This window comes from Aythya marila (genome assembly GCF_965140915.1).
Source record: "Aythya marila genome assembly, chromosome: 13".
Lineage (NCBI taxonomy): Eukaryota > Metazoa > Chordata > Aves > Anseriformes > Anatidae > Aythya > Aythya marila.
Window position 1 is genome coordinate 9,565,570 of NC_139054.1, and position 23,688 is coordinate 9,589,257.

General features: G+C 40.8%; 2 protein-coding genes across 3 annotated transcripts in view; one reads left to right on the top strand and one right to left on the bottom strand.

Moving 5' to 3' along the window:
* TEX11 (testis expressed 11) overlaps positions 1-20,050 on the bottom strand; it is a 31,338-nt gene extending 11,288 nt beyond the window's left edge. Inside the window, exons 1-18 of the mRNA XM_082770688.1 lie at positions 20,021-20,050; positions 19,813-19,925; positions 17,777-17,861; positions 16,490-16,569; positions 15,951-16,031; positions 15,749-15,868; positions 14,818-14,898; positions 12,339-12,424; positions 10,033-10,090; positions 9,138-9,233; positions 8,492-8,573; positions 6,640-6,718; positions 5,773-5,924; positions 4,990-5,075; positions 2,741-2,878; positions 1,923-2,025; positions 670-794; positions 263-348 (exon numbers count right to left, since the gene is read on the bottom strand). Of these exons, the coding sequence (XP_082626814.1) occupies positions 263-348; positions 670-794; positions 1,923-2,025; positions 2,741-2,878; positions 4,990-5,075; positions 5,773-5,924; positions 6,640-6,718; positions 8,492-8,573; positions 9,138-9,233; positions 10,033-10,090; positions 12,339-12,424; positions 14,818-14,898; positions 15,749-15,868; positions 15,951-16,031; positions 16,490-16,569; positions 17,777-17,861; positions 19,813-19,925; positions 20,021-20,048 (1,679 nt within the window). The 5' untranslated portion in view covers positions 20,049-20,050. The remainder of the gene's footprint in view (positions 1-262; positions 349-669; positions 795-1,922; positions 2,026-2,740; positions 2,879-4,989; positions 5,076-5,772; positions 5,925-6,639; positions 6,719-8,491; positions 8,574-9,137; positions 9,234-10,032; positions 10,091-12,338; positions 12,425-14,817; positions 14,899-15,748; positions 15,869-15,950; positions 16,032-16,489; positions 16,570-17,776; positions 17,862-19,812; positions 19,926-20,020) is intronic.
* A 219-nt stretch (positions 20,051-20,269) lies between these two features.
* Positions 20,270-23,003, top strand: LOC309883037 (nuclear cap-binding protein subunit 2). Of its 2 annotated transcripts, none has more exons than XM_082770689.1 (4): positions 20,270-20,423; positions 20,606-20,894; positions 21,406-21,587; positions 22,243-23,003. In XM_082770689.1, exons 1-4 carry the CDS (start codon positions 20,337-20,339, stop codon positions 22,339-22,341), a joined length of 657 nt encoding a protein of 218 aa, XP_082626815.1. In that variant the 5' UTR covers positions 20,270-20,336; the 3' UTR covers positions 22,342-23,003. The 2 variants fall into 2 exon arrangements, with proteins under 2 accessions (XP_082626815.1, XP_082626816.1); XM_082770690.1 differs by having other exon boundaries at positions 20,606-20,787; positions 21,449-21,587.
* The last annotated feature ends 685 nt before the right edge of the window (positions 23,004-23,688 follow it).

Sequence of the window (23,688 nt, forward strand, 5' to 3'; positions counted from 1 at the left end):
ATTGTTGCAATCTCTTCAGAGTTGCTGTTGGTCATCTGTTCAAACACAACGACGTCATAAAATTCAGAGCTATTAATATCAGCTTGGAAAAAGACTTGGAATATTTGCAGCTAAGAGTTCAGGACTGAGGTGCATCTACAGTACCAAAAAGACTGCTAACTAATCATTCATCTACTCTGTTTTCCACTTTCTTCAACAAAACAAATTAAGTTTGAAAGAGAAATCAGAGTTCTCTGTCCTTGTAAATCGCTTGAATCCTCACTTTAGAGCTGCAAATACTTGTCGGCAGTCTCGTGAATGTTCAGATAAATACTCCAAAGCTTTGATAGCCACAACTTGTTGTTCATTCTGAAAAGAAATTAAAACATGTTTTGTATGAACCGCACTAGCAATATGCAATGTCATTTCTAGTTATCAATATTTTGCAATTCAGAATCACTAATTTTCCTGGAAAAAAACAGTTTCTTCGAATGTGAAATCAATTTTTACTTTGCTTTACACAATGCATTTGAAAATGTATAGTGAGACCTTGGTTATACAAGCATGAAATACTCAGAAATGCATGAAATGCATGAAATACATAGAAGTACTGAAAGTAGAAAATATTACAGAGTTTACAGCTGTTCTTATATCAATAAAGCAAAATAAAGACAATGTTATCTGTTCTACCTCTAAAGCAATTTGGGCAGCTAAACTCAGGAGGTTACTGCCTGTATTTTCATCCACCGTCGGTTTGTCTTCACATTGAGATGACTTTTCTGCTAGCTTCCCCATTTCAATAACTGCTTCCACAGCTGAAAAATGCATACAGAAAAATTAGTTTTGGGCGTTTTGTTTGTTTGATTGATTGTTTTTAGTAGAAAAAAATGGAAGACAGAAAGTTCTACTGTTTTAGTAAGGCTTTAGACACAACTTACAAAAGGATATATTTTTATTTTTTTTTAATGTGAAACAAGGCAAGAAAACCTGACAATTCCAGCACTTCTCCACAATTACACATTTCTTCCTAGAGAGGTGCCAAAAAAGCATTCCAAGCTACCAATCTAAGGAAACAAGGATGCCACACAAATGAAACTATCTCACATCCTTAAATTTGTTCTGCTAAATATCTGCTTGTCACAGAAGACTTTCTGTTAATATATTGTCTGGGCATGATTCCAAGCTCCCACATCTTGGCTTATGTTAAGGGTGCTGCTGCTTTTATGCTCCCACTGTGCTGTGGTTACCACTCTGTATTATGTGAACAAATTAGGCTGCCATTAAAAAGATGTATACAGAATAATTAATTGGCAGAGGACTCACTGGAAAATAAGCTCTGCATGTTCCTCTGTTTTCTAATTAACTATAGACTATATTTCTCAATTTTCATTATTTGAGCTAGGATTCTCATTAAAACATGAAATGGCAGAACTCATTAGAAAGAATAAAAAGTCTATAGAGATCTGTCATTCTGTAGGTCACCTCAGTAATTCATCTATTTTCTTGTAACTTCAAGTTCTGCTTGACCAGAAAAATCAAGAGTGGTAATATTGGTTCAATTAAGGTTCATCTAGCTCAGTAGCATTTTTGCAACTGCATATGCTTTTAAAAGAGTATTAGGAATAGTATAATACAGTGATTCTAATCTCAGGATGCTGCTCTAGCTTCTGTCCACAAGAAGACTACAGAATTCCGAGCCAGACGCTCCAGCCAAACAGTAACCAGATGTGGCAATGGACATATTACATGTCATGTACTAAAGCATCCCCCTCTGACAGTTTTAAATCTACAGCCTGACAGTTTTAATGATTTTATAGATCCTTCTCCTATCTTCCCTCTATTGTGTCTTTCCCAAAATGAACAGTCCAGGTCTGCTCAGTGTTTTCTAAGACACCTGACACTCCTGGTCTTTGTAGTTGACCCTTTTATCTTTCAAGTTCTACCTTTATCAGTATCATCTTCCATCACTGCAATCTTATAGACACTGAACTGGGTAAAGATGCTGTTTGGATCACACCTCTCTGCTTCTTTAACTGCCTCTTTAGCCTATATGCAGAAAAGATTGTAGGAATTCAGTAATGGCATCTTGTAATCAGTCATGTAGGTTGCAAGAGGAGAGAGTTAAAAAGAGATGCCAAATTTTAATGGCTACATTAGAGATATTTATACAACTATCGAACAAAATTGGTTTGGCAACAACCTCCCCTGAAAGAAAAGTAAAGTGATCAGAGCATAAGATGGAACCTAGAGCTGACAATGACTAGAATTCGTGCTTCCTCAGAACTAGAGCCACAGAATTAGAAAGCAAGAGGACGCTGAAAAAATCAGCTCCCTTCTGCCACTTTGAATTACAAAGTTTAACATCCCCAGAACAGAAGACCTAAACAGGTAAAGCAGGTGCAGTTCTCTGCAGAGGTAAGGGCTAACACACTGTTGTGTGAAGTTCTAGTGTCACCTGTCTAACATTTTTCATGCTGAGGTTCATCTGTTTTGAAGAGAGAATGGCCTCTAATCTGAGAAGAAAACCGATATACTGGGGCATGGTCACACAACTTGTGTACTGTTTAGAATGACAGGTGATTAGAAGGGGCTCCCAAAGCAGCTGAGATGAACAACAGATCTCTGCCAGATCATGAAAGACATGCAAAGACATTTCCCTCTCTCAAAGCAAAAGAGGTACAGTAACAGAATTGTAAATTAAGTCCAAATTATATAACTACAAATATAAAAGCAATGCAAATAAATACATAAATAAACATACCTTGTCAACTTCTTTCAGATGAAGATAGCAAGAAGCCATGTTCCTCTGCAACTTAGCCAAATTCTGATCTATTTGCCCAGGTGTGTAGAAGCTGACAGAATAGTTGTACCAGTGAAGAGCTTCAGAATAGTTTTTTGCCTAGGAAATTAAAAAAAAAAAAAAAAGTGATTAAGTGGTCTATATTTTCCTAAAATAAATCATAGGAAATGAAAGATTTAGATAGTCAAGTATATTCTAGTGTAATCTTTCCCCCAGAAGAGCAAACATTGGTCCCACAATGCAGGCATATTCATTAGGAGACTAAATGGGTCATTGGCCTAATCCAGAAAGAACAATTATGTAACTAAGTACAATATTATTTAAAAAAAAAAAAAAAAACTCTCTCTTCAAGATACAAAATAAGTGAAAGTCAGAAAGTAAGAGAAAAAGACAAGTTTTTATGCCATTTAGACATGAACTTCTTGATACTAGGCTGAAGAGTGCACTCCCAACTACGGTTCCAATTTGGACAGAGTAGACTGTGAAAACTATACTAGCGCCAACAAGCCTACAGCTGAGGTGCATTATTCTTTGTATAAGTGAGCCAGCCTATCCCCACTGGTGGAAGAAAAGCAGTAAACTAGGTAAGAGAAAACAAATTCTAGATTCTGGAAGAAAACAGATAGATGAAATCAAGCTATTAAAGAGCTTATGTCCAGTAGACAAAGAGGCTTTGAAATACAACCTTTTTTCACATCAAGCTTTTATATATCTGTCATAAGTCCTGTCTTGTCAAAATTTCACTGAATCTGCAGATACTGCTAGTGAAGGATTATCTGGATAAAGAAGAATCCTGTGTCTACTGGGACCGAAATGTTAAGAGTGACAAACAGCTTTTGTATGTTCCAGGGTGATATCATTAATAAGGACAATCAGTCTAACTGCCACTGTCCAGCATTACATCTCTAGAACCATATAGGGAGGAAGACCGTTCCTCAGGAAGAATATACTTTGAGTCACGTGTACTCTTTTAAGTCCCTGCACTGTTTCTACAGGTGACTTGAACGAGGACATCCCTGTAAAATTGTCTTTCAAGACAGGAACAGCCTGTGCTATCGGAACTCCTAATCCAAGTAGGATCCAAAAAGGGTCATCAAACAAACAATGGCATCAGTTTACCTTGCACATACTCCCACCTTCCAACCCCACAAACTGAGGAATCTATCACCAATGGAAAAAAAAAAAAAAACAGGGCTTTGGTGCTAACAATAAGAATGGAGGCAGCAGCTCAGTGACGCAAAATTTGGAAGCAGTCAGTACTGCTGGTAATACGGTCATGAAAAAACATTAAGAGAGCGAGGATACTTGACTTTGCACCTCAGAATCTGGTAATAAAGTGCAGTTTCCTCTTGCAGGATTCCTTGGGATGAAAAAGGGAGGGTAGTAGGGAAAGCCTCTCTGCACCATAAAAATGGGTAGCAGAAGATGAAGCCAAATAAAGTCATGAAATCTGGCACCATTTGGTGCTCAGACCAGTGCCAAACATCACTGATATGACAGCCTGCAATAAAGACAGACAACGAGAAGGCAGCTGAAACAATATCCTCTGGTCCCTTGATGCCACAAATGAAGACACTATCAGTTCTGTTGGCACAGGCAAAAAATTCACTGCCAGGACATTATTTGGCTGACAGAGGAGCCCACAAGATTTAATCATGGCAAGTAACAAAATATGAATCTTTATACACCTCTCTTCACTTGCTGCCTTGAAATTCCAGAGGTGAATATGGTCATCCCAGGTATTACAAAGCAGAACATATTAGAAGAAGCCATAGATACAGGATTCTCATAAGAAAAGTGAATTCAGATTGATTAGAAGTAAAAAAAAAAAATCAGCAATAAAGGGGAATAATTTATTTTAAAACGAGGAGGAAGCAAGCTGTGTCATTAGCATAGTTTTTGTTGTAGCAAAACAAAATGAATATCTCAATATAAAGAATATTTTAAGGTTTTTTGCACCCTTCCCAGGACAAAGCCAGAATGAAGGGCCCATGTTCCCATGTACAAACTTTGAGATGAGACTACCTGAAGTCTGATATTTTGGTGGGAAAGAGCACCTATTGGGATGAAAGTAAAACTAGTTCCAACTGGAATAGGGATCTTAGTAACACCTTACACTCTAACCAAAAATAGACATACCAAAGAGGTCAGGAAAATCAGATCTTCATTTTCACTAATACAAATAACAACAACACTACTTGGTCCCAAACCTCATAATGTTTGGCAGCTGTGTCCCACAAGATGATGTGCAGCTGGTTCAAGGTTTCAGACAACAGCTGTTTTCCAGTATAATGACCTGAAAAGACAACGCAAATCATCACTTTATAAGAACTTTAAGAACCACACTCAGAGAAGTCCTTAAGAGCGATCTGAGAAAGACTGTCCCACAGCCTATAACAAGAAACAGTAACATGGCAATATCTTTGGCCATGACCCAGTGTTCCATATGCTGCTTCTGAAAAGAAAAAATGTAGTGAGCAAGGGAATAAATATCATCATGCTTTAATGATGATAGCATGGCTTTTGCACCTAGCTAGATGCTACATAAAACACAATCTGATTTCCAGCAGATCTGACAGTCAAAAAATGCCACAGTGCTACAGGTGTAGAAGACCTGAAAAGAACCTCTAATTCAGCTGCTCAAACAAGGATGTGCAACCTGTTTTAATAGTGACAAACAAAAACGCATTGGGCTGGATGGACAAAGTATTAATGTTACATAGAATTCCTTGTAAATATTTTATGATCCCACATACATCAATCACACAGACTAAACTGAAAAGTAGGAGCTGCTTTAGCATGTGAATTTAACCCTGAGCTTTATCACAACTGTCATTCATTATGGAAGTCGAGTTGCTGTGCAAAAGAAACAGTAGAGAAAACAGACAAACAAAAAGAAAGATGAGAATATATTTTAAAAATGAAAATTGGAATTCGAGACTAGCCAGCTAAAACCAACTTTCAGCAAATGACAGCAAAAGATGGATACAGACCTATAATAATTTCTTCAACCTTTTGCTTAGCAAGCAGCTCCCTCTTATTCTGCAACAGGAACTCAATGTAGAGCAGGGTTATTTTTCCAAGGTCAGGTGAAGATTCAAATCGTCCAGCAACAGAGTTCAGAAAATCAAACCCAACTGATTCCCTGTTCACACAGATGGAATTTTAAGAAGCTGCACAGAAGAGCTGTTAATTTTCCATTCTGAAGTGTAACAATCACACTATACAGCATGTTTCTCATTAAAATACTACTGGCACACAATCACATTGACAGTGTGAGCCAAGGTATGAATTTACTGCAGTGCATCTATTCCATAGGTACTTCCTATTTGTACATGCTTGTTCTACAGTATTCATAAGACAGCTTACCCCTCACAATGAAATTACTGCAAGATAGAAGTGTAAATGGAGGTAATCATGATGGAGCATTCAAGAGTGTTAAATTTCATGCCTCTATTTTGCAGTTCGTTCAGCTTCATACTGATTTTCACAAGAATGATTCTGCGATTCCAGAATCTTTAATTCTGAATATTCGTTAATATGGAAGAAAAATTTCCTTCAGGTAATTCCAGACCCAGGATAACTACTAAAATTGCATAGGGACAATCTTAATCATTCTTAAGTATTTGCTTGGTATTGCAGATTGCCACTTGACATTATTTCACAGCCTGTTCTGCCACTGTAATAATCTGTATCACCTTGAGAAAGCGAAGACAGGCTGCCCCTCAAAAATGTTTACCTACCTCTGTCAGCTTTTATTTAAAATAAAGTGTCACTGCATAATAGGTGTTCTTTGCTTACAGAAGAATAGCTACAAAGCCCAAATATTGTGTTCGCTCCACTTGATGATGATTTCATACCTTCCATTCTCCAGCAGCAGTTTAGCAGCATTCAAACAAAAGTCTAAAGACAACTCATGGTGCATGAATTCTGCAACAGCTAGACAGAACACAATGACATTGAGATTATCCAATCACCTTAACTGCTTGTTGTATGGTCTTACAGCATCTTTAGAAAAAAAAAATATACATATATATAGTTCTAAAACCAAGGAAGAATAAGATACCTCCATTGTGCTTTGACTTTCCTTTCTCTGTCTCACAGTTAATGTAATACTAAAGAAATGCAACAGACTGACAGCCCCGGAATTCTAGCCTTCTGTCTCTCTAAACAGGAACAGAATAGGCATTAGTAGCACAAATGTTTGCCTCAAGCTGCTTTCCATCAAAATGCTTCATCCTTATCTAGAAGGAACCACTTAAGATGATGACAGAACTCAGGCTGTGTGGTGGCATGGCAGTGCAATGGAAACTACTTAAGTCTAATGGTCTTTAGCATCACCAGTCTTAGACAGACAGGAAAATATTGAATTTACTGGTGCTGATAACTAGATATCAGTTTTGGAACACTCAGATAAAGTTTAAAAATTGCAAAACTGTGCTGGATGGTTTAATAACAAGATTTATACATTCATAGCTTGGATGAGATAAGAGAATGAACACACTAGTAATGTAATGTGGCTATAACAGCTGTTACAGAAAGCACTTCTAAGGCAGCTGTGTACAAGAGCACAATACAAGATTTTAGTCAAATGCCTCAAACCTAGCAGGAACCTTCATTCAAAGGAAACCGAAGTTGCAGCACATAGACACAACACTCTTTTGCCAGCCATCCAACAGAAGACAGACAGCCACTTATTAAGTTGCTTGAAAAATTGACTGGAATCTTCATGCCATTGCTATAAGCAGTAACATGCTACAAGCAGTGTGTGTTTTGATAGGCAACACCATGGCTTCACAATTCCAATTGTAGAACAGAAACCAGCTATTCCAATGGTAAATTTGGAATAACTGTCTACTTGGAAGCTGGCTGAAATTCACCAGGAGACATCTGAAGTGGAGTTTCCTTTCCTGTTAGTCTGACAGCAGTCAGATCATCCAGCTTTCTGCAAGAAATTGCTTATTTCATTGTACATTTATTTCTCAGACTATTTGTTATGTATCTGATACTTTTAAAACATAAAGAGCATTAAGCCCCTCCTCCTTAAGATTTCATTATTTATGTAAATAATATTTTCCTGATACATTACCCTTTTTATACTAAAGTCTCCCCTGAAAACTTTCTTTTCCTCTAGTGCCAACAGAAAAATCAGTTCTGTTCAAATTACAAATTTGATGAATAAGAGTTAGTCCTTTATAAACCAAGTAAACTCTGGTAAAACAGGCTTACACTGACACATTGATCAGCACTTGATGTCTCTTGGCCAAAACGTGCAACATCACACACAGAACAACAATGTTTCACAAGCCTTTCTTCTATGCTGAGTGCAATCCATCCTTTCTAAATAACCTCAGGCATATGACTAAAATCAGCCATCCTCTTACATTGCTGTATTGCTGCTGCCTTCATTCTAACAGGCTTCAGTCTTCTCCTTTCCTTATTTCTGGCAAGTATATTTAAACTCTCAACAAAATAAAATCATCTTTAATTATAATTTCATTATTATATTGTCCTCTGATGCTGACTTCTGCGGCCCACACACCAAACCAGAATTGTTACATTTGACTAATGATGATTCCTCTAAAACACACAAGAAAGGTTTGGCTTTTCTCTTTTTTTTTTTTTTTCCTCTCCAGTGCACTACTCAGGCTGTCTTTTCTTGGATATGGAGTAGTATGACCTTACTGTGAAACATAAACAGAACTGTGATACCTGAGTTGATCTCTTCATCTGATGCTCCACTTTTAAGAAGAATTTTAACTTTCAGAAAAAACCCTGCTGGATGTAAATTCTCCTGCACAATGAAAAACAATCCATTACTTGGACAACTGTCTGTAGAATACAGATTCTGTGAGAGTACAACACATTCATAACACAAAACCACATACACTCCACAGCATTCTTCAAATCCATTTTATTATCAAAATATAAACTATCAAACACTGATGACAAAAACACTCTTACATCTACAAAAGCTTTGTGAAGGTAAACACAATAAAAACTGCAAAGGGCTTGGGTGCAATGGTTTATACCACCATTTATCCTGATCTCACCAGCACGTGCTTTATCATCTGTCTGAAAGCCCTACCAGCATGTAAAAAACCGACCTTGAACTTTCACTTAAAATAGGATTTTATACTTTGATTTTCTTTTAATGAAACAAATAATGGAAATTTTAAAACAATCAACCAAAGAGAAACAATGTTTTTAAATGTAAGTTACTCTAAGTAACCTGAAGAAATAGAAGCAAAACATTAATCCAAGCCACTTTCACCAATGATTAACGTGGTCTATATTATTACACTAGTAAATGCTTGAGTTTCAGTTATTGCACATAAATAAAATTGCACATTACTACCTCATTTGCCAAGCTTATAGCCTTCAGTGCCTTGTCAAGATACTGCTTACAATCCCACTCAAAATAGGCTGTAGCTAACAGTCGCAGCACCTTAGCCTGGAAAGAAAAACAAACTAAAAGTTTAAATCCTATCTGCATAGTGGCGGGGGGGAGAAGCACTTGTGACCACACATATCAACAGAAAAGACTTAAAATTTAAGGCCACAAAACCTAAAGCTCTTTGAGTCAAAAGAATGCCTGTCTGAGATCAGACATATAAAGTGTCTGCTCAGCTCCAGAGCCTCAGTAGGAGTGCTGGGTCTGGTCTTCAGCACTGCAACCCGCACAGTACATGAATCAGCTGGAGAGGTCAGAGAACAGAACAGTAATAAGGAAATGCAGAGACCTGGAAAAACAGAAAGAAGAAAGTGAAGGAACAGGGGCTACCTACTTCACTGAGAAACACAAAGACATACATGATAGTGGCCTGAAAATATGCAAATGATTTATATAAAGGGGAAGAGAATAAAATCTCCATATCCACTGTCAGTAGTATTAGGAGTAATAGGCCTACGAGACAGACAAACATCTCTCAGAAATGACACAGCTATACCTAATGATGCCTTGAAAGAAGGGGAAGGAGGGAAGAAGAGATGGCCTCTCAGTCTGAGTCTTATTTCTCAAAATTAAATTTCTGTGAAATAGTAGATTCAAATGTGATTAAGGGCACTCATCAGTGACTCAACTCTTGCCATGATGCTCACAGAAAGTGGATTTGCAACTTTGCCAAACTTCATAGCAAACAGTACTAAAACAGAGGCCAGAGAATCACTGGTCAGATTTGGCATAGCAGAAGCACTAGAGTCAGGTTAACAAAATCCTCCTGTCTGTAAACAGCAAATTCTCTTTTTCTTACCCGCATTTCTTTGCCAACAGAGTATTTCATATCCATCTTCCCAATGTCATAACTCTGGCTACCAAGGAAAAGGACAAGTTAAAGTTACATGGGATGACACAGATAAATTCAGCCAGGTTTCTGGTATGTGCCACATTCCTATCCTTCCCCACTTCTTAACCAAAGTCTTTTTCTTCCTAAACCCTCATATCATATGTGAAATGTCTTCATCTGATTCGTGTCAATATGGAACAATGCTAGGGCCACATGGAATGATGAATGTGACCTTCTGCCTTACATACCCTTGTATAAGCACAAGTCTAAGAAAAACAGAGTGGTTAATGTATATAGTTCTTGTATCTTGCAAAGGAATGTTTTAGCAATTCGTGGCAATAGAGAGCTTGAAGAGAAATGTATTTGTAGGCTTTTCCTTGAAGTCTCTGATATCTGGGGGGTGTCAGAATAACTGCTAACTATTATGACTATTGCTTGGGACACTATGCAAGTCTCTGATATCTGGCCAGGAGATTAAGGAGAAGGGGAAAGCTGAAGAACGACTAAAAGACGAAGCTTGCAGGGGACGCTGCACAAGTCTCCGACATACAGCCAAGTTGGACAATTGAGAAGGACAAGAGGGAGGAAGACTATGAGCCTTCAGCACAAGAGATCCCCACAGACCCCCAGAGGGACCACCGGAGACTGATACGCAGGCTCCAGTAGGAAGGTTTGGATTCCAGAAACTAATTATAATAACCCTGGTTTTTTTAGAAGTAGTAATGAATATGTATTAGCCTAGGAGCATAAAAATCAGCTGCTTGATGTAACTGGTGTGCATCTTGGTGGAACAGAGAATCCCGGCGCACCCAGCGCTGTTTGCTTACCTCTATTCCTTTAATAAATTGTAAACTTTGATGATAGTCCTATTTTGAAGACTGACACGTTTATAACAGCCAGGTATCTGGTATGTGCCACATTCCTATCCTGCCCCACTTCTTAACCAGAGAACAAAAGATTTTTTCTTCCTAAACCCTCATATCAAAAATTGTACTCTAGCACTTCCTTCAACCTACTGCACCACATTCTGTAACAGCTTCTATTCAAACATTTTAGTAGGCTTTATCAGTTTTAACTGAAGGCGTTTTGAGCAAGTCACTGTTCTTATTCTCACCTGACATATAATACAGTCATACACAGAAGTTATAATTGACCCAGTCTTAAGATCCCAGCACAAAAACAGAACCTGGGAGTCATGATTCATCACTCTTTTCCTGAAAGTTAAATGCCAGCACAAAGGACCACCCAGAGAAAATGCACCGGGTCCACAAAACCAGATTTGATGGCAAACAGTGCAAAGGAATAACTTTTTAAAAGAAAAACAGAACAACCAGACATTTGTTTCCTAATATAATACACTCTCACTACAGGGAAATCTTAACCCACTAGGTGGAGCTAAATTGCTATATCCAGATAAATATTTGCACTTGGCAGAAGTTTATTTCCTCCTCAAATTTTGCCATCAGGACTCAGTATTTAATATTCTACAAGAACAAAATATAAAATAATCAACAAAGCACCAGCTTTAATTAATTCTAAGCATTTCTAAAAATTCTTTGATAGCATGTGACCGTAACTATTCTGAATTAGAGGTGTTGTCATTTGTTTTCTTCAGAGAATTTAAAACAAAAAGAACAAGAAATAAAAGCAAATTTTCTGAGCTCAGTCTGTTACCTTGGCATGAAGATGCTATTCCCAATAGCCTAAATATTTTCGTCCCTAGCAATAACACATTACTTATTTGGAACCTACCTAAACCATCTCAAACTATTTGTTTTTCACCTTGGTGGTTGTGTCTTTCATCAGTCAAGGAACTGCTGTCAATGAAGCACCTCCTTTCTGAGAAATTCAAGTACTGAGAAAAACACATCCATTTCAAACTGGCCAGAAGAATTCCTCTACACTTTTCTTAAGTTTTCAGATCCCTTCAATATTGTTTGTAAGTGGCACAGGAGCTGCGAATAGCCTCTTCATTAATCTCTTTGGAAGAAGAGTTAGGGAAAGAATGGATGAGAACCATGGATATGACTCCCACATGGAAGTTTTCATTCTAATGACATGAAAATCAGTGTGGAAAACAGACATAAATGCTAGGCAACAGCATTTGTAAGCACGACAGTCACTAAGTCAGTATTTGCTCAGCCACTACGGTTCAGTTAAAAACTTGTGTTTTCAGTTTTTCAATTAAACATCTACTTTCCTTCTCCCTCTCCTTCACACAAATATTTACATTTGAAATGCAGGATATTATTTTGTTTCCCTTTGCACATTACCTGAGCCAAAAGGAGCTCTGTTCATACTTCTTCCGTTCATAGGTTTCCACCCCAAAGTTGTAACAGAGGATGGACAGGTAACAGGTCTGTAATGAAAGACTCCTGCTTCTATAATGTCCTTGTAGAAACATCAACACATCTATGGCACCTGGTCTCAGGTTCTTTAAAACGTTTTTTACTTTAAAGACATGTCTACAGTTATCACTTCTGACCGTATTTGAGGAGGGTATTGAACATGACTAGAATCAAATTGTATTGTTCCGTGGGAAAGTGCAGCAATATTAACCAGTCTGGGACATGCAAAACAGGGGAATTCTTCAAACACACAAAGTAGAATAGTTCCTCAAGAAACCAACCTGAAAGCACTAAACTGTGCATAGTAAATTATAAAAAATAAAACCTAGGAAGAAAAAATGGCATATTGCAAATTCATTTTTAAAAATGACTAAAAGGTTTTACTTATACATAGTTAAATGAATAGGACTCCACGTCTTGCATGGTAGGCTTTTTCCCAGCATGTCTCCTTTGCATTATAAAAGGATGATCCACACTACCAATGTGAGCAGAAAAATATTTCTGAATGCTTGATTATTCAGAATGTTGTTGTTTTCTGCTTTATCAGTCAGCCCTGACAGTATCTCTTCATACCAACTTGTCTTTCCATTGCAATAATTTGCAACTGTCAAATGCTGTCCAAATGGAAACAAAAAGCTGTTTTAAATGCTAACAGACCACTAATATTTGCATTCACTTTGCCACTGGAGTAAGTTTCTTCTCCAAGTACAAGAAGTGTCTCTTGCAAGGGACTTCAAATCCTCGGGCAAGAATGAGAGACACAGAACAACATTTTTCTTTGAACATTTTTTTTTTATCTCATTGCCATCCAGACACAAAACTGCAAATTCAGTATGGATGAACAACAACAACAACAAAAATCACTCTCATAATTAAAATACTCTTTTAATGAATGAATGTGTTCCAGACATCAAGCATAATCCTAAATATTCCCATAAGCCTGGCATCACTCCAAACACTAAGTGTTTGGAACAATTCTAGCTTTTCATCCTTTAGGGCTACAGTTCCCCATTGTGGTTCCTAAGACCACTGATGATCCAAAAGCTGCAAATCCTCACCAGCTGATCTGTGGTATCATCCATTACCATAATGCAACAACCTCTGTGTGGTACTCCGCAAGTGCTCTCTGGTAAGATGTGTTTCTGGAGGAGCTAAGGAGTGACAACTACATGGTGGTCAAAAATTTCAAAGTCACTCAGAGAAATTGCTAGCGCTTTCTTTTTCTCTCATTGTTTAAATACCCCTCCTTAAACCAGTGGTGAATTGCATCTCTTGTGATCAGAAACCTCTTCCTCGTCTGCATCAGTGCTCGTGGTTTCTGAAGTGCCTTCACCATGAGAAGTTTAATATTATTTAATGGAGGAGTTAAAATGGAAAGCATGAAATTCATTCAAAATGAAATGAGAAACAGAAACATGATGATCCCAGTGAGCATCTTTAACAAATCAAACAGCGAGAAACTGCTCTTATAATTGAAATGAAAGTTAGACCCCCACAGCTGACTTAGTCACTCAGATACTCTGCAAACAGATCACAAAAAAAAAAAAAAAAAAAAAAAAAAAATTAAACTAACCAACCATAACATAAACAGTGCCATATTTCTGTTCCAGAACTCACATCTATCCCTTTGGATTTTATTACCTGTACCACAGAGACAAGAACAAAATGTTTCCTAACTGTACCAAAAAAAATCCTAAAGGTTGGGAAAAAAAATTAAAATAAGCAAATGAAAATGAATGTGGGGAAGCTTATTCTGATACAAACATATTAGCCTTTTATCTTTGCAAACAAAGGACTAGTCTGCATATGTCAAAGCTTGTTTTCTTTGGACATTGTTCTGTGAAATAAGAACTACAAAAAACACAGTTTAGTACAATGAGAAACCACCATTCATAGCCTTACAGCTTCATGAAGGTGAAGATTTTAGTACTAACTTGCATATGAAAAGCCTAGAAGCTCAGCTCTTCTCTTGTCCCACCTGCCTCCAGACAAAAGTTCACACATAAAAGGGAAGAAGCAACAGAGAAGATCAAGATGTGAAGTGCAGCTGTTTCTGCAGAAGAGTAGGTGGCATATTCAATACAGAAATCTTTTTGCCTTTCTTGATGATTTGTTTTCACTCATTCTTTAGGAAGAGTTTATCATTCTATTTCAAATGATAAACTATAAGCAAAAAAAAAAAAGAAAAACACTGAACTTTGAAGGAAAAAAAAAACCTGCTGCTTTCATGCAAAATATGTAGCAAGAAAATCTCAGAGAAGCAGAAAAACACAGAACACATACACACAAAGAGTTCTCGAAGTATTTTTCAAAATTTTATATGGCATCTGCCACTCGTTAACATATAGATAGGAAAGCAGATTTTCAAACTTTGGAATGATAAAGAAGATATGATTTCACTAACCTCTTTTGGCAACTTCATCAACATATCTTTACAGCGCTGCACACACATCACAGCTTTCTGAAAATGCCCTTGAGCAACTGCCTAGGAAAGCAGTAGAACATGCCAACAGACTGTAAGTGACTTGCTTGCCTCTAAAATTCATTAAAAGACCAATCTCTAAAAAAGGACTTGGATTTGCATACATTTTTCACATTCACTAAAGCTAAATCTGGGATTAGATATCTGTCCTTCTAGTGCTACAATAATTCTGTTTATTTCTATATATTCCCAGATGACAAAGACATCCAGAAGTACCCTGCCGTCCAGCCGTAGTGTGGAAGGGACAGATAGGTGGTACCAAACCATTCAGATGTTAGATGATGTAACAAACTAGCAAATCTTAAAACACCTCTCCAGTAACGTGGGGTACTCTTTTTGTCTCCGTTATCAATTAGAAGCTACATGAAAAATTTTGGCCAGCGTTTTGGTCTGCTTAGGGAAGCACTTTTCAATCAGGCCAGCTGCAGATTTGATGAGCAATCTGAAGTGGCAAGTCTTACTGTGTGCCTATTAAACAAACACAGTTTTGGGGACCCAGGCTCCCCTTTCTTCAGTAAGCACAAGGCACCTTTGGAACCAAAACATTTATGACTCAGAAGGGCAGCTGTTTGTTGTATAAACACTCATGCTAGCCAAATCATAGAGCAACAAATCTGAACTAGAAGATATAAACAACACGGCAGAAATGACTGCGATAAACCAGGCAAATTAAAAATCATCAAATTATTGCAACACTGAATGCAAACATCACGTCTGATATCTTACATCTAAGCAAAGGAAATATATCCTTCAGCAAGTCCTCGGTGCCAAGCATTCATACATCTAATAAACGGGTCAGAGTTTCCTTTGTACCCCCTAGTGACTTATAAAGAAAGCAGGGAAGAACACATACTGATTCAGCCTGATAAGAGAGCACTTTGAAGAGGTCCTTCTCCACATCAGCTTTGTGCACATGAATATCTGCTTCACCATCGCTCCCCTTACGTAATTTTGTGTACAGTTTTTCTATGCTCTGGAAAACAAAGCTTAAGCATCACCCATGGAACTTACAAACAGGTGTGTTTATAAGAAACTAGAACGAGAAAAGCACTTACATTCAAGGCAATCTCTAGAAATTCATCAGCAAGATCAGCTTTTCCAATATCTATCCATCCTTTACCAGTTTTCATTGACATCTGAAAGAGAAAATGATATGTGCTTTGTGACAATTTAGTCACTTCAAAGAAGCAGTGTTAAATTTCTTCTTGTTAACGCACATATCTTATGCAGGAGAGAGGTATTTCAGCTCTTTAATTTGTGACAAGTGCCTCTCGCATCTGAATTAACTCCATAGCACCTAGATGCAGCGTAGGACTTAGAGTGCCCTACTGCACAATACTATAGGATATTGTAGTAATGCTTCTCTCATAACATTTTAACATATGACAAAGATGTGATGCTAACTGCACTGTTAAGAAATTTGTAACTGCACTAACTCAGCAAGGTATGCCTGTGACACGGGCCCACCTTCAACATGCACACTCCCCAGAATTACAGGCTTATTTCACTCACTTCCCAAAGCAATTGTAATAAGGTTGTAAGATTTCCCTTGGTGATCAACTGCATTTCATCGCTTACCTGCCAACAGCCTTACCAAAATCTGTCTTCGAATAGTCCCCTCCGGAGGATCACTGCCTTCACAAAGGCACACCAGTCTACAAGCAACAAATCGCACTACAGGAAAACAAGGTATAATATATTCTTAAGTTTCCTTTTGTCTTTTTTCTTTTTCCTTAAGAAAATCAGGCCCTGCCATATCCAAAAGATGGTTTACCATGTACAATTGCAGGAAAGAAAAATTTGAAAGCTTCAGTAGTCAAAGCAGTCTGAATTTTAGCCAAGCTCTTTAAAACTGCCTTTTAGGCATCAAGAAAAAAAAAATAAAAATGATATTCTCCTCAAAATACCTATTAAACCTATTAAATACCTAAGTTAAAGACACAGCATTCAAAGACTTAATTACATTACAGGTGCTCACAGTAACATGCCTTGAGTGCCTCAGAACAGCCTTCAGCAACATAGGGAAATCAAGTTTAATAATCTTTACATTTTCAAAGTAAAAAGCAAAAATATTTTCTGGCCTTTCTTAAACACCAGGGATAGAAAAGACACTGCTTAATATATTTTAAATAGCCTCTCCCTGGCCCTTCAGCTGTGATATAAGATCTGAGAACATTACACTATGGTAATTATTATTTATTTTGTGTAAACTTACCCTTTTCCCTTCCCCTGACATCATTTATATGATGCAGAGTGTACATAATTTTGACTATAATCCCTCAAGACAAAAATGTAGGCCAGATATTGCAATCCTACAGAACCACATAAGGAACTGGATGACAGAGTAGACCAAAAGCTCACTTCTGATTTCCCCCAGCCCTGCTTCCGGCTTTAAGCAAACCAACTAGCTGTGTGCCTGGATGAGGCAGGGGAGTCAAAAAAAAAAAAAAGATTTAGATTTTTTCTGTAAACATTAGTGAGATAGCTATGTTAAAAAACAGTCTCACTTTTTATAAATTAACTGACCAACAGTCTAAAATTTATGTCAGTTTTATTTCCATACATTCTCAGATTAACAACATAGCATTAGAAGGCAAACTACAGTTTCCTTTGGCTACACCATTGTTTTATTGATGCTCATGCACAGAATGGGCAGTGGTAAAAATGCCTATCCTGTTTCTGTGTCACTAGATCACCATTACACCAGAGTGATCCCGAATGGTTTATGTAAATCTAGCTGTACAGTTTCCTCTGTCTCTACCCTACCTGCAAATATTCAAACAAATCCACAGCACTGCACATATACCTGTCAGCAAAGAGCTTTTCCTTTTCACGCTGCAACACACAAATGTGTTTGGAAAGGAACAGGACGCATACGTACGCTTAGCTCTTTGCTCGTCATTGATGACAGAACCCATGTGCTTGGTCACAGCCCAGTTCCACAGGCTGATTGCACCTTCTTCAACCTGAGGAGGAAAATTCTATTAGATTTGATGTTGTCCTAGATTTGGCTCACTTTCAAATTCACTGCTGGATAAGGAACCACCTTTCATGCTCGTCATGTTAATGATCTGTCCACGTTTGTGCAACCGCCTTTGACACTGATGTCAAAGGCCTGAGTTTTCTGTGAAGCTGTTACATGAACCGACCATCTCCACAGGGAGAGCTGGGATAGTGACCCCAAAAGAGGCATGCTGAGTGGACCACACAGGTTTTTCTTCAGCTAAAAGTTTGGATCATTCTTTTCTACAGAACACGTATTCCAGAAGACTGATAAGCAGTTGGCAGGAATCACATATTCTTGTCATTTATAAGATACGCTCAGTCTCCTAAAAGACTATTTCACATCTTCTAAAGATTTGAGAGCGTTTCTAAGATGAAGTTAAGAAAGAACATGGCTGCAAATCAAAGGCTGACATGACCTGAAACTAAAAAGAAGTAATCATAAGACCAATAGCAGTACACACATGTATATCACGTCAACATTCAGCTCCAATTTGAAATTACACAAACCAGCAAATTCTGTATGTGAAGTGGTGGACTTCAGAAACATTCAAGCATGTTCCTAAACAAATCCCATTAATCTGTCAAATTACTGAAATATCCTAACATATGTTTCTGTCAAGTCCTTTTCCAAACTTCGCAAAACATGACCTGACTTACCCTATCCATCTGGGATGAAGCTTCCTCAAAAACACTCGCACATAAAAAAATTTGTGCAATAGCACATCGGCACGTCCAACACAACTGATTCCCTGGCAGCTTTCAGAATACATTATGTGTGCTTTAAACAGATGTTGAAAAATTAGAAGGGACTGGAAAAGAGCTGTAAAATTGTACCAGGTTGGGAAGTGCATCTGTAGTAAGACTTTACCTCTTTTGCCTACAGAATGTTACATTTAATTACTTTAAGCACCTATGCTGGGAAATTCCTGGTATCAGCAGACAAAGAACAAAGGCTCCTGACTAGATATTCTTGTTAAAAAGATGATGCAATCTTGCATAAACACAATAAGCTCCTTTAAAAACCCATCTCGAAGGGTAGTGTATTTTCCATCAGTCAAATCATAGTTTCCAGAAGAGATGTTGGCTACAAATATGATCTTGCATAACCAGGAAAAATGTTATGGACCCTTTTATTTAAGGGATCAGACGACAAATTAATTTCTCCTTTCTTTAAAACTCATTTAGCCCAACGGGAAGAACCAAAGGATACCAGTTTTATGCTCCTGTACTTCTTTATAGACAGCATTAGGATTATTTTCTGTACTGACACACGCTAACCTGTCCTGCCCTTTGTTGCACATTGAAGACTTTCAAAATCAGTCTTCCTTTGAGGACAACCGCTGTGAACTAAATTTCACTTCAAAATAGAATTTTGGAGGAAGAGTTTGGGCAATCCCCCAGCTGGCTTTATTTTTACTCCAGGTTAATTTCTCATCGATTTCTTTTAGAAAAAGACCTTTTAAAGTAGTCATTTACCACTTCATAAACGTCCTCTAGACGGCCTACAAAGAAAAGCCCTATCGTTATTATAAGCAGCGCCCTAATTCACTGGTGTGATGTAGGAAAAAGGCTTCCCACCCTGCTGGGCTCCCCATGCAGTTATTATAAGGTGTGCTTGTTTGTTTTTCTCCCTCCCAGACCCGCTATCCCCAGTCAGTGTGTTGGGAAGCCCCTCAGCTGCTCCCACGCCTGCTTTACTTCACCACCACTCCGCCACCTGCGTTTTCGTGTGGAAACCCGCGGCGTGGGCACCGGGAGCTGCCGTTAACGCTTTCTTTTTTTATTATTTAACACTTTTCTGCTTTGTTCCTGCCGGGTTGCGGGGCTGCTCCATCCCCAGGCCGGCAGGGCCGGATTCTGCCTCATCACACCCAACGCCGGGAGGCCTCAGGCCGCAGGGCCGGGCCCTACCTCCGGCTCGGCCCCCGCCTCCCCGCCGAGGCTCCCCGCCGCCCGGAACAGCTCCTCGGTGAGCGCGGCGATGCGGCCCGGCGCCTCCTCCCGCAGCAGCTCCCGGAGCAGCCCTGCAACACAGGCGGGGAGCGAACCGTAAGGGGAGAGCCCCGTGAGGGGAGGGGAGGGGAGGGCAGCGCCGCCCCCGCCTCCCGCCCGCCGCCACCTTCGGCCGCCGCCCGCCGCGCCGCCATGACAGGGCCGCCCCTCAGCGCCTCCCGCCCTCCCGCCCTGCGCACCGCGCATGCGCGCCACCGCCACAGCCGCGGAGGAACGGGCAGCTCCGCGCGGCGATTGGCCGTCCGGCGCGTCCGCCCCGCCTTCCTCCGCCGATCGACAGGCGCGGCAGCCAATAGGGAGGCTCGGCGGCCCCGCCGGCCGTGAGGCGGTGCCGGTGGGCGCCGTTCTGGAAGGATCCCGGCGGCGGCGGCGGCGGCGGCGGTGGCGGTGGGGCGAGGGGGGGGGGCGCGGGCACGGCCGCCATGTCGGGGCTGCTGCACACCACGCTCAGCGGCCTCAACAGCGACTCCTACTGCGAGATCAGCCGCTACCGCGACCAGCACTTCCGGGTGCGGCCGGGACCGGGGGCGGCTGGGGGGGGGGGGGTGAGGGGGACGGGGCCTGCAGCGGGGTCGGGGCGCCCGGGGGCCGTTACCCGGTGGCCGTTACCCGGTGGCTGTTACCCGGTGGCCGTTGGTCGCTGACCGTTGGCCGCTGACCGTTGGCCGCTGACGGCCCGCTGTGCCCGCAGGGTAGCAAGAAGCTGCAGGAGAAGTTCCTGAAGATCTCCTCCACGCTGTACGTGGGCAACCTGTCGTTCTACACCACCGAGGAGCAGATCCAGGAGCTCTTCTCCAAGTGCGGCGACGTCAAGCGCATCGTCATGGGGCTGGACAAGATCAAGAAGACGCCCTGCGGCTTCTGCTTCGTCGAGTATCCTTCCCGCGCCCTCCTGCTCGCGGCCTGCCACGGCCAGCTCTGCCACCCCACGCTGGTGCCCGCTGCCAGGCATTTGTTTCCCTTCCTTCCCCCCAACCTGTGTAGGTGGAACTAACACAGGCCCCATCTCACCCATGGCCAACGCTAAGGGCTCGTGTTTGCCCCCTGTTCACCCTCTCGCCTTCACTTCGCACCTAAAGGGCCTCGCAGAGCGGTCCGTGGCACTGCTCCCCAGCACGGGGTGCACGCTCGTACAAGTTGCCCCGTGAGCTGTCTCTGCAGAGCTCTCCCGTGAGGCCTGCACCTCCTGCTCACGTTTAGTCAAGTTTTGTGTGGTAGAAGAAGGCGTCATATGGATTTCTTGCCCGTAGCGAGGCTTTAACATGTTTGTTTTATCTGCTTGTGATATAAGCGATCCAAAGCTATTTCTTGCCTGTACAGGTACTACATTAAAGTTCAGAACCTTAGGAAGGAGTGGGAGCTGTTTTCAGCTTGGTTTTACATGACTGCAGTTGTTTGATCCCAAAGAAAAGAGTAGGCACAGCAGGAAAACCTGGAAGGCAGGGCTCTTCTGCCTCCGAAATGCAGTAGTTCTCTTTCTTTTCCCTGCAGCCAACAGAACAGCACATGCAGTTTTCCTTAGAGTGTGTCTCAGATACTACACGAGAGCAGACGCTGAACACGCAATGCGATTTATCAACGGCACGCGACTAGATGACCGCATCGTTCGAACAGACTGGGATGCAGGGTTTAAGGAGGGCCGGCAGTATGGAAGAGGAAAGACTGGAGGACAGGTAAAAGCAATACCAGTTCAGACCTTGAGTCGGGTCCCCCTAAGACAGTGTAGAGCTTTTCTGGTTTTGTCTCCTGGAGAACACAGTGTAGGCGATAAGGACCTGATAATGAAGTACAGCTACTCCGTGTGATTTTGGTAACTGGTGCTACCCTGCTATTAAGAGCTAGAAGTAGAACTAAGGCTCCAAAGTTCCTGACAGTACAAGTAGAAATTTCACTATTCCATACTAGTACTCTTAAAATGGTGTAGAATTTGAAAGGAGAGGGGCAGCACATCTGTCAGGCCAATCTCAGGAGCCAGCAGTTTGTCCTGTGTGAAGGTACGTTTCCTTTGCAGACTTCTTGTTGTTTTTTTTTTTTTTGGGGGGGGGGGGGGGGGGAAGGGAAGTAAATGTTCTGGGGGCAAAGCCTGGCATTAAAATATTTTGCCATTATCTTTGCCATTATGTAAAAGGACCTCGGGCATCAGACATATTTTCATGTCATTTGCACCACCATCACTTTTTTGGTGGATTATTTGAGGAGATTTCAAATGGGTCAAAGTGCTTCTAATCTGAACTTCAGTCCTCCACCAGCTGAGCGAGAAAAGGGTGATGATTCTGAAGGACACGAGCAGTGCAGGATGCTAATATTTGTGTCATTGCTGTGCCCCAGGTGCGAGATGAGTACCGGACAGACTACGATGTGGGAAGAGGTGGCTTTGGCAAGATTATTCAGATGCAGAAGGCAAATCATCAGCCTGCAGTCTATTAATTGCCTCATAGGTCCTAGCTCGTAGAGGGTTCTGTCCTTCCAGAGCTAGCCCTGTTCTCGCATTTTGGATTGGGGTAGGGAGTGAGATCCAAGTTCCAACAAAAGGTGACCCTCCTTAGACTGTGGATATACATGTGTTCATTCCCCCTTCCTTCTGGGCTAGAGAAGATGTTCTGTGCTGATGCAGGGCAACGAGGGAAACAAATGGACAGCTCTGCAGGATTCTGGGTAAGAAGAAATGCAGCATGGCAACACCTCGTGCTATGACGTACTCTTCATGTTGCAGCTAAGCAGGTGGCTTCCTCCAAGTAGGGACTGCAGCTGCGGTTGCTCTCAGATGGAACTTCTTAAAAATGTGCCACCACTGGTGCCCTCCAGGTGCCAGGGCACCTTGTGGGGATGCAGGAGAGTTGCAAATTTCTAATTTACAACCTCCTCTGCTGACAAAGCAGTGTCACTGTTTGGATGAGAGAAGCGCAGCGAGGTCTAACTGTCCACTTGGAGGTGCTTGCCTGCACATCTAGCCCTTGGGTTGGTCAGGGCCTGCAGAGCCTTTCTCTTTATGATGCCCCCAGTGCTGCCTGGCTTTTCTGATCCTCACTGTTCGGCGTGGTTTTGTTAAAAGTTTCTTTCAATTTTTTAAATAAACAGTGAGTCCTGTACCTGTTGCAGTTTGTGCATCAAAACTGTTAGCTCTGTGACAAGAACTGGGGGGAACATCTGTTGGTATTTTAAAATTGCTGTCACTTGCATACACTAAGATGGATGCTAAAAGAGGGCGCAAGTCTCACTGTATTTCTCTGGGCTTCCCTCTTGCTGCTGGCTTTTCCTCTTCTGTTTTTGCAATAGCTGGTGGCTGACACCAGAAGGAAGTTGCTTATAAAGCATGCAGCTGCTCTGAATAAGACAAACCTTTATGTTTCACGTGAGCAGATTCCAGGAAAACTTTCACTGTCCTGATACCTGTTCCACGACCTGAGGTGTGTAGGAAGCAATATAAAGGTCCAATGTGCACTTAAGAATGGAAGGAACTCCCTTCCTTCTGTTTGTTGTTAACAACCTCCCCCCAGTGCTTTCTTCCCCGTTTAAGAAGAGCATGGCTAACACTATTAAGCTGTTTGTAGGGTCCAGACAAGAGAGCAGAAGAGATTACAACACCTACTGATCTGTCCCTAAGCACCTCCAGCCAGGGTAGGCAATGCCGCTGGACAAGTTAAATTGTGACTGTAAATTGGTTTAGTGTGATGAAAATAATAGCAGCTGCTCCCTCTCCAGTAATGTGTAATTGGGATTTTTCATGCTCTGTCTCATCCAAGATAATGAATACTGTTCTGCTGAGCACATGTG

What these genes read in the sequence shown, in the direction of transcription:
- LOC309883037 (XM_082770689.1), top strand. Translation starts at nt 20,337, where the DNA reads ATGTCGGGGCTGCTGCACACCACGCTCAGCGGCCTCAACAGCGACTCC. An exon ending in CTTCCTTCCCCCCAACCTGT is followed by an intron (nt 20,895 to 21,405) that starts GTAGGTGGAACT and finishes TTTTCCCTGCAG; the next exon opens with CCAACAGAACAGCACATGCA. An exon ending in GAGGAAAGACTGGAGGACAG is followed by an intron (nt 21,588 to 22,242) that starts GTAAAAGCAATA and finishes GCTGTGCCCCAG; the next exon opens with GTGCGAGATGAGTACCGGAC.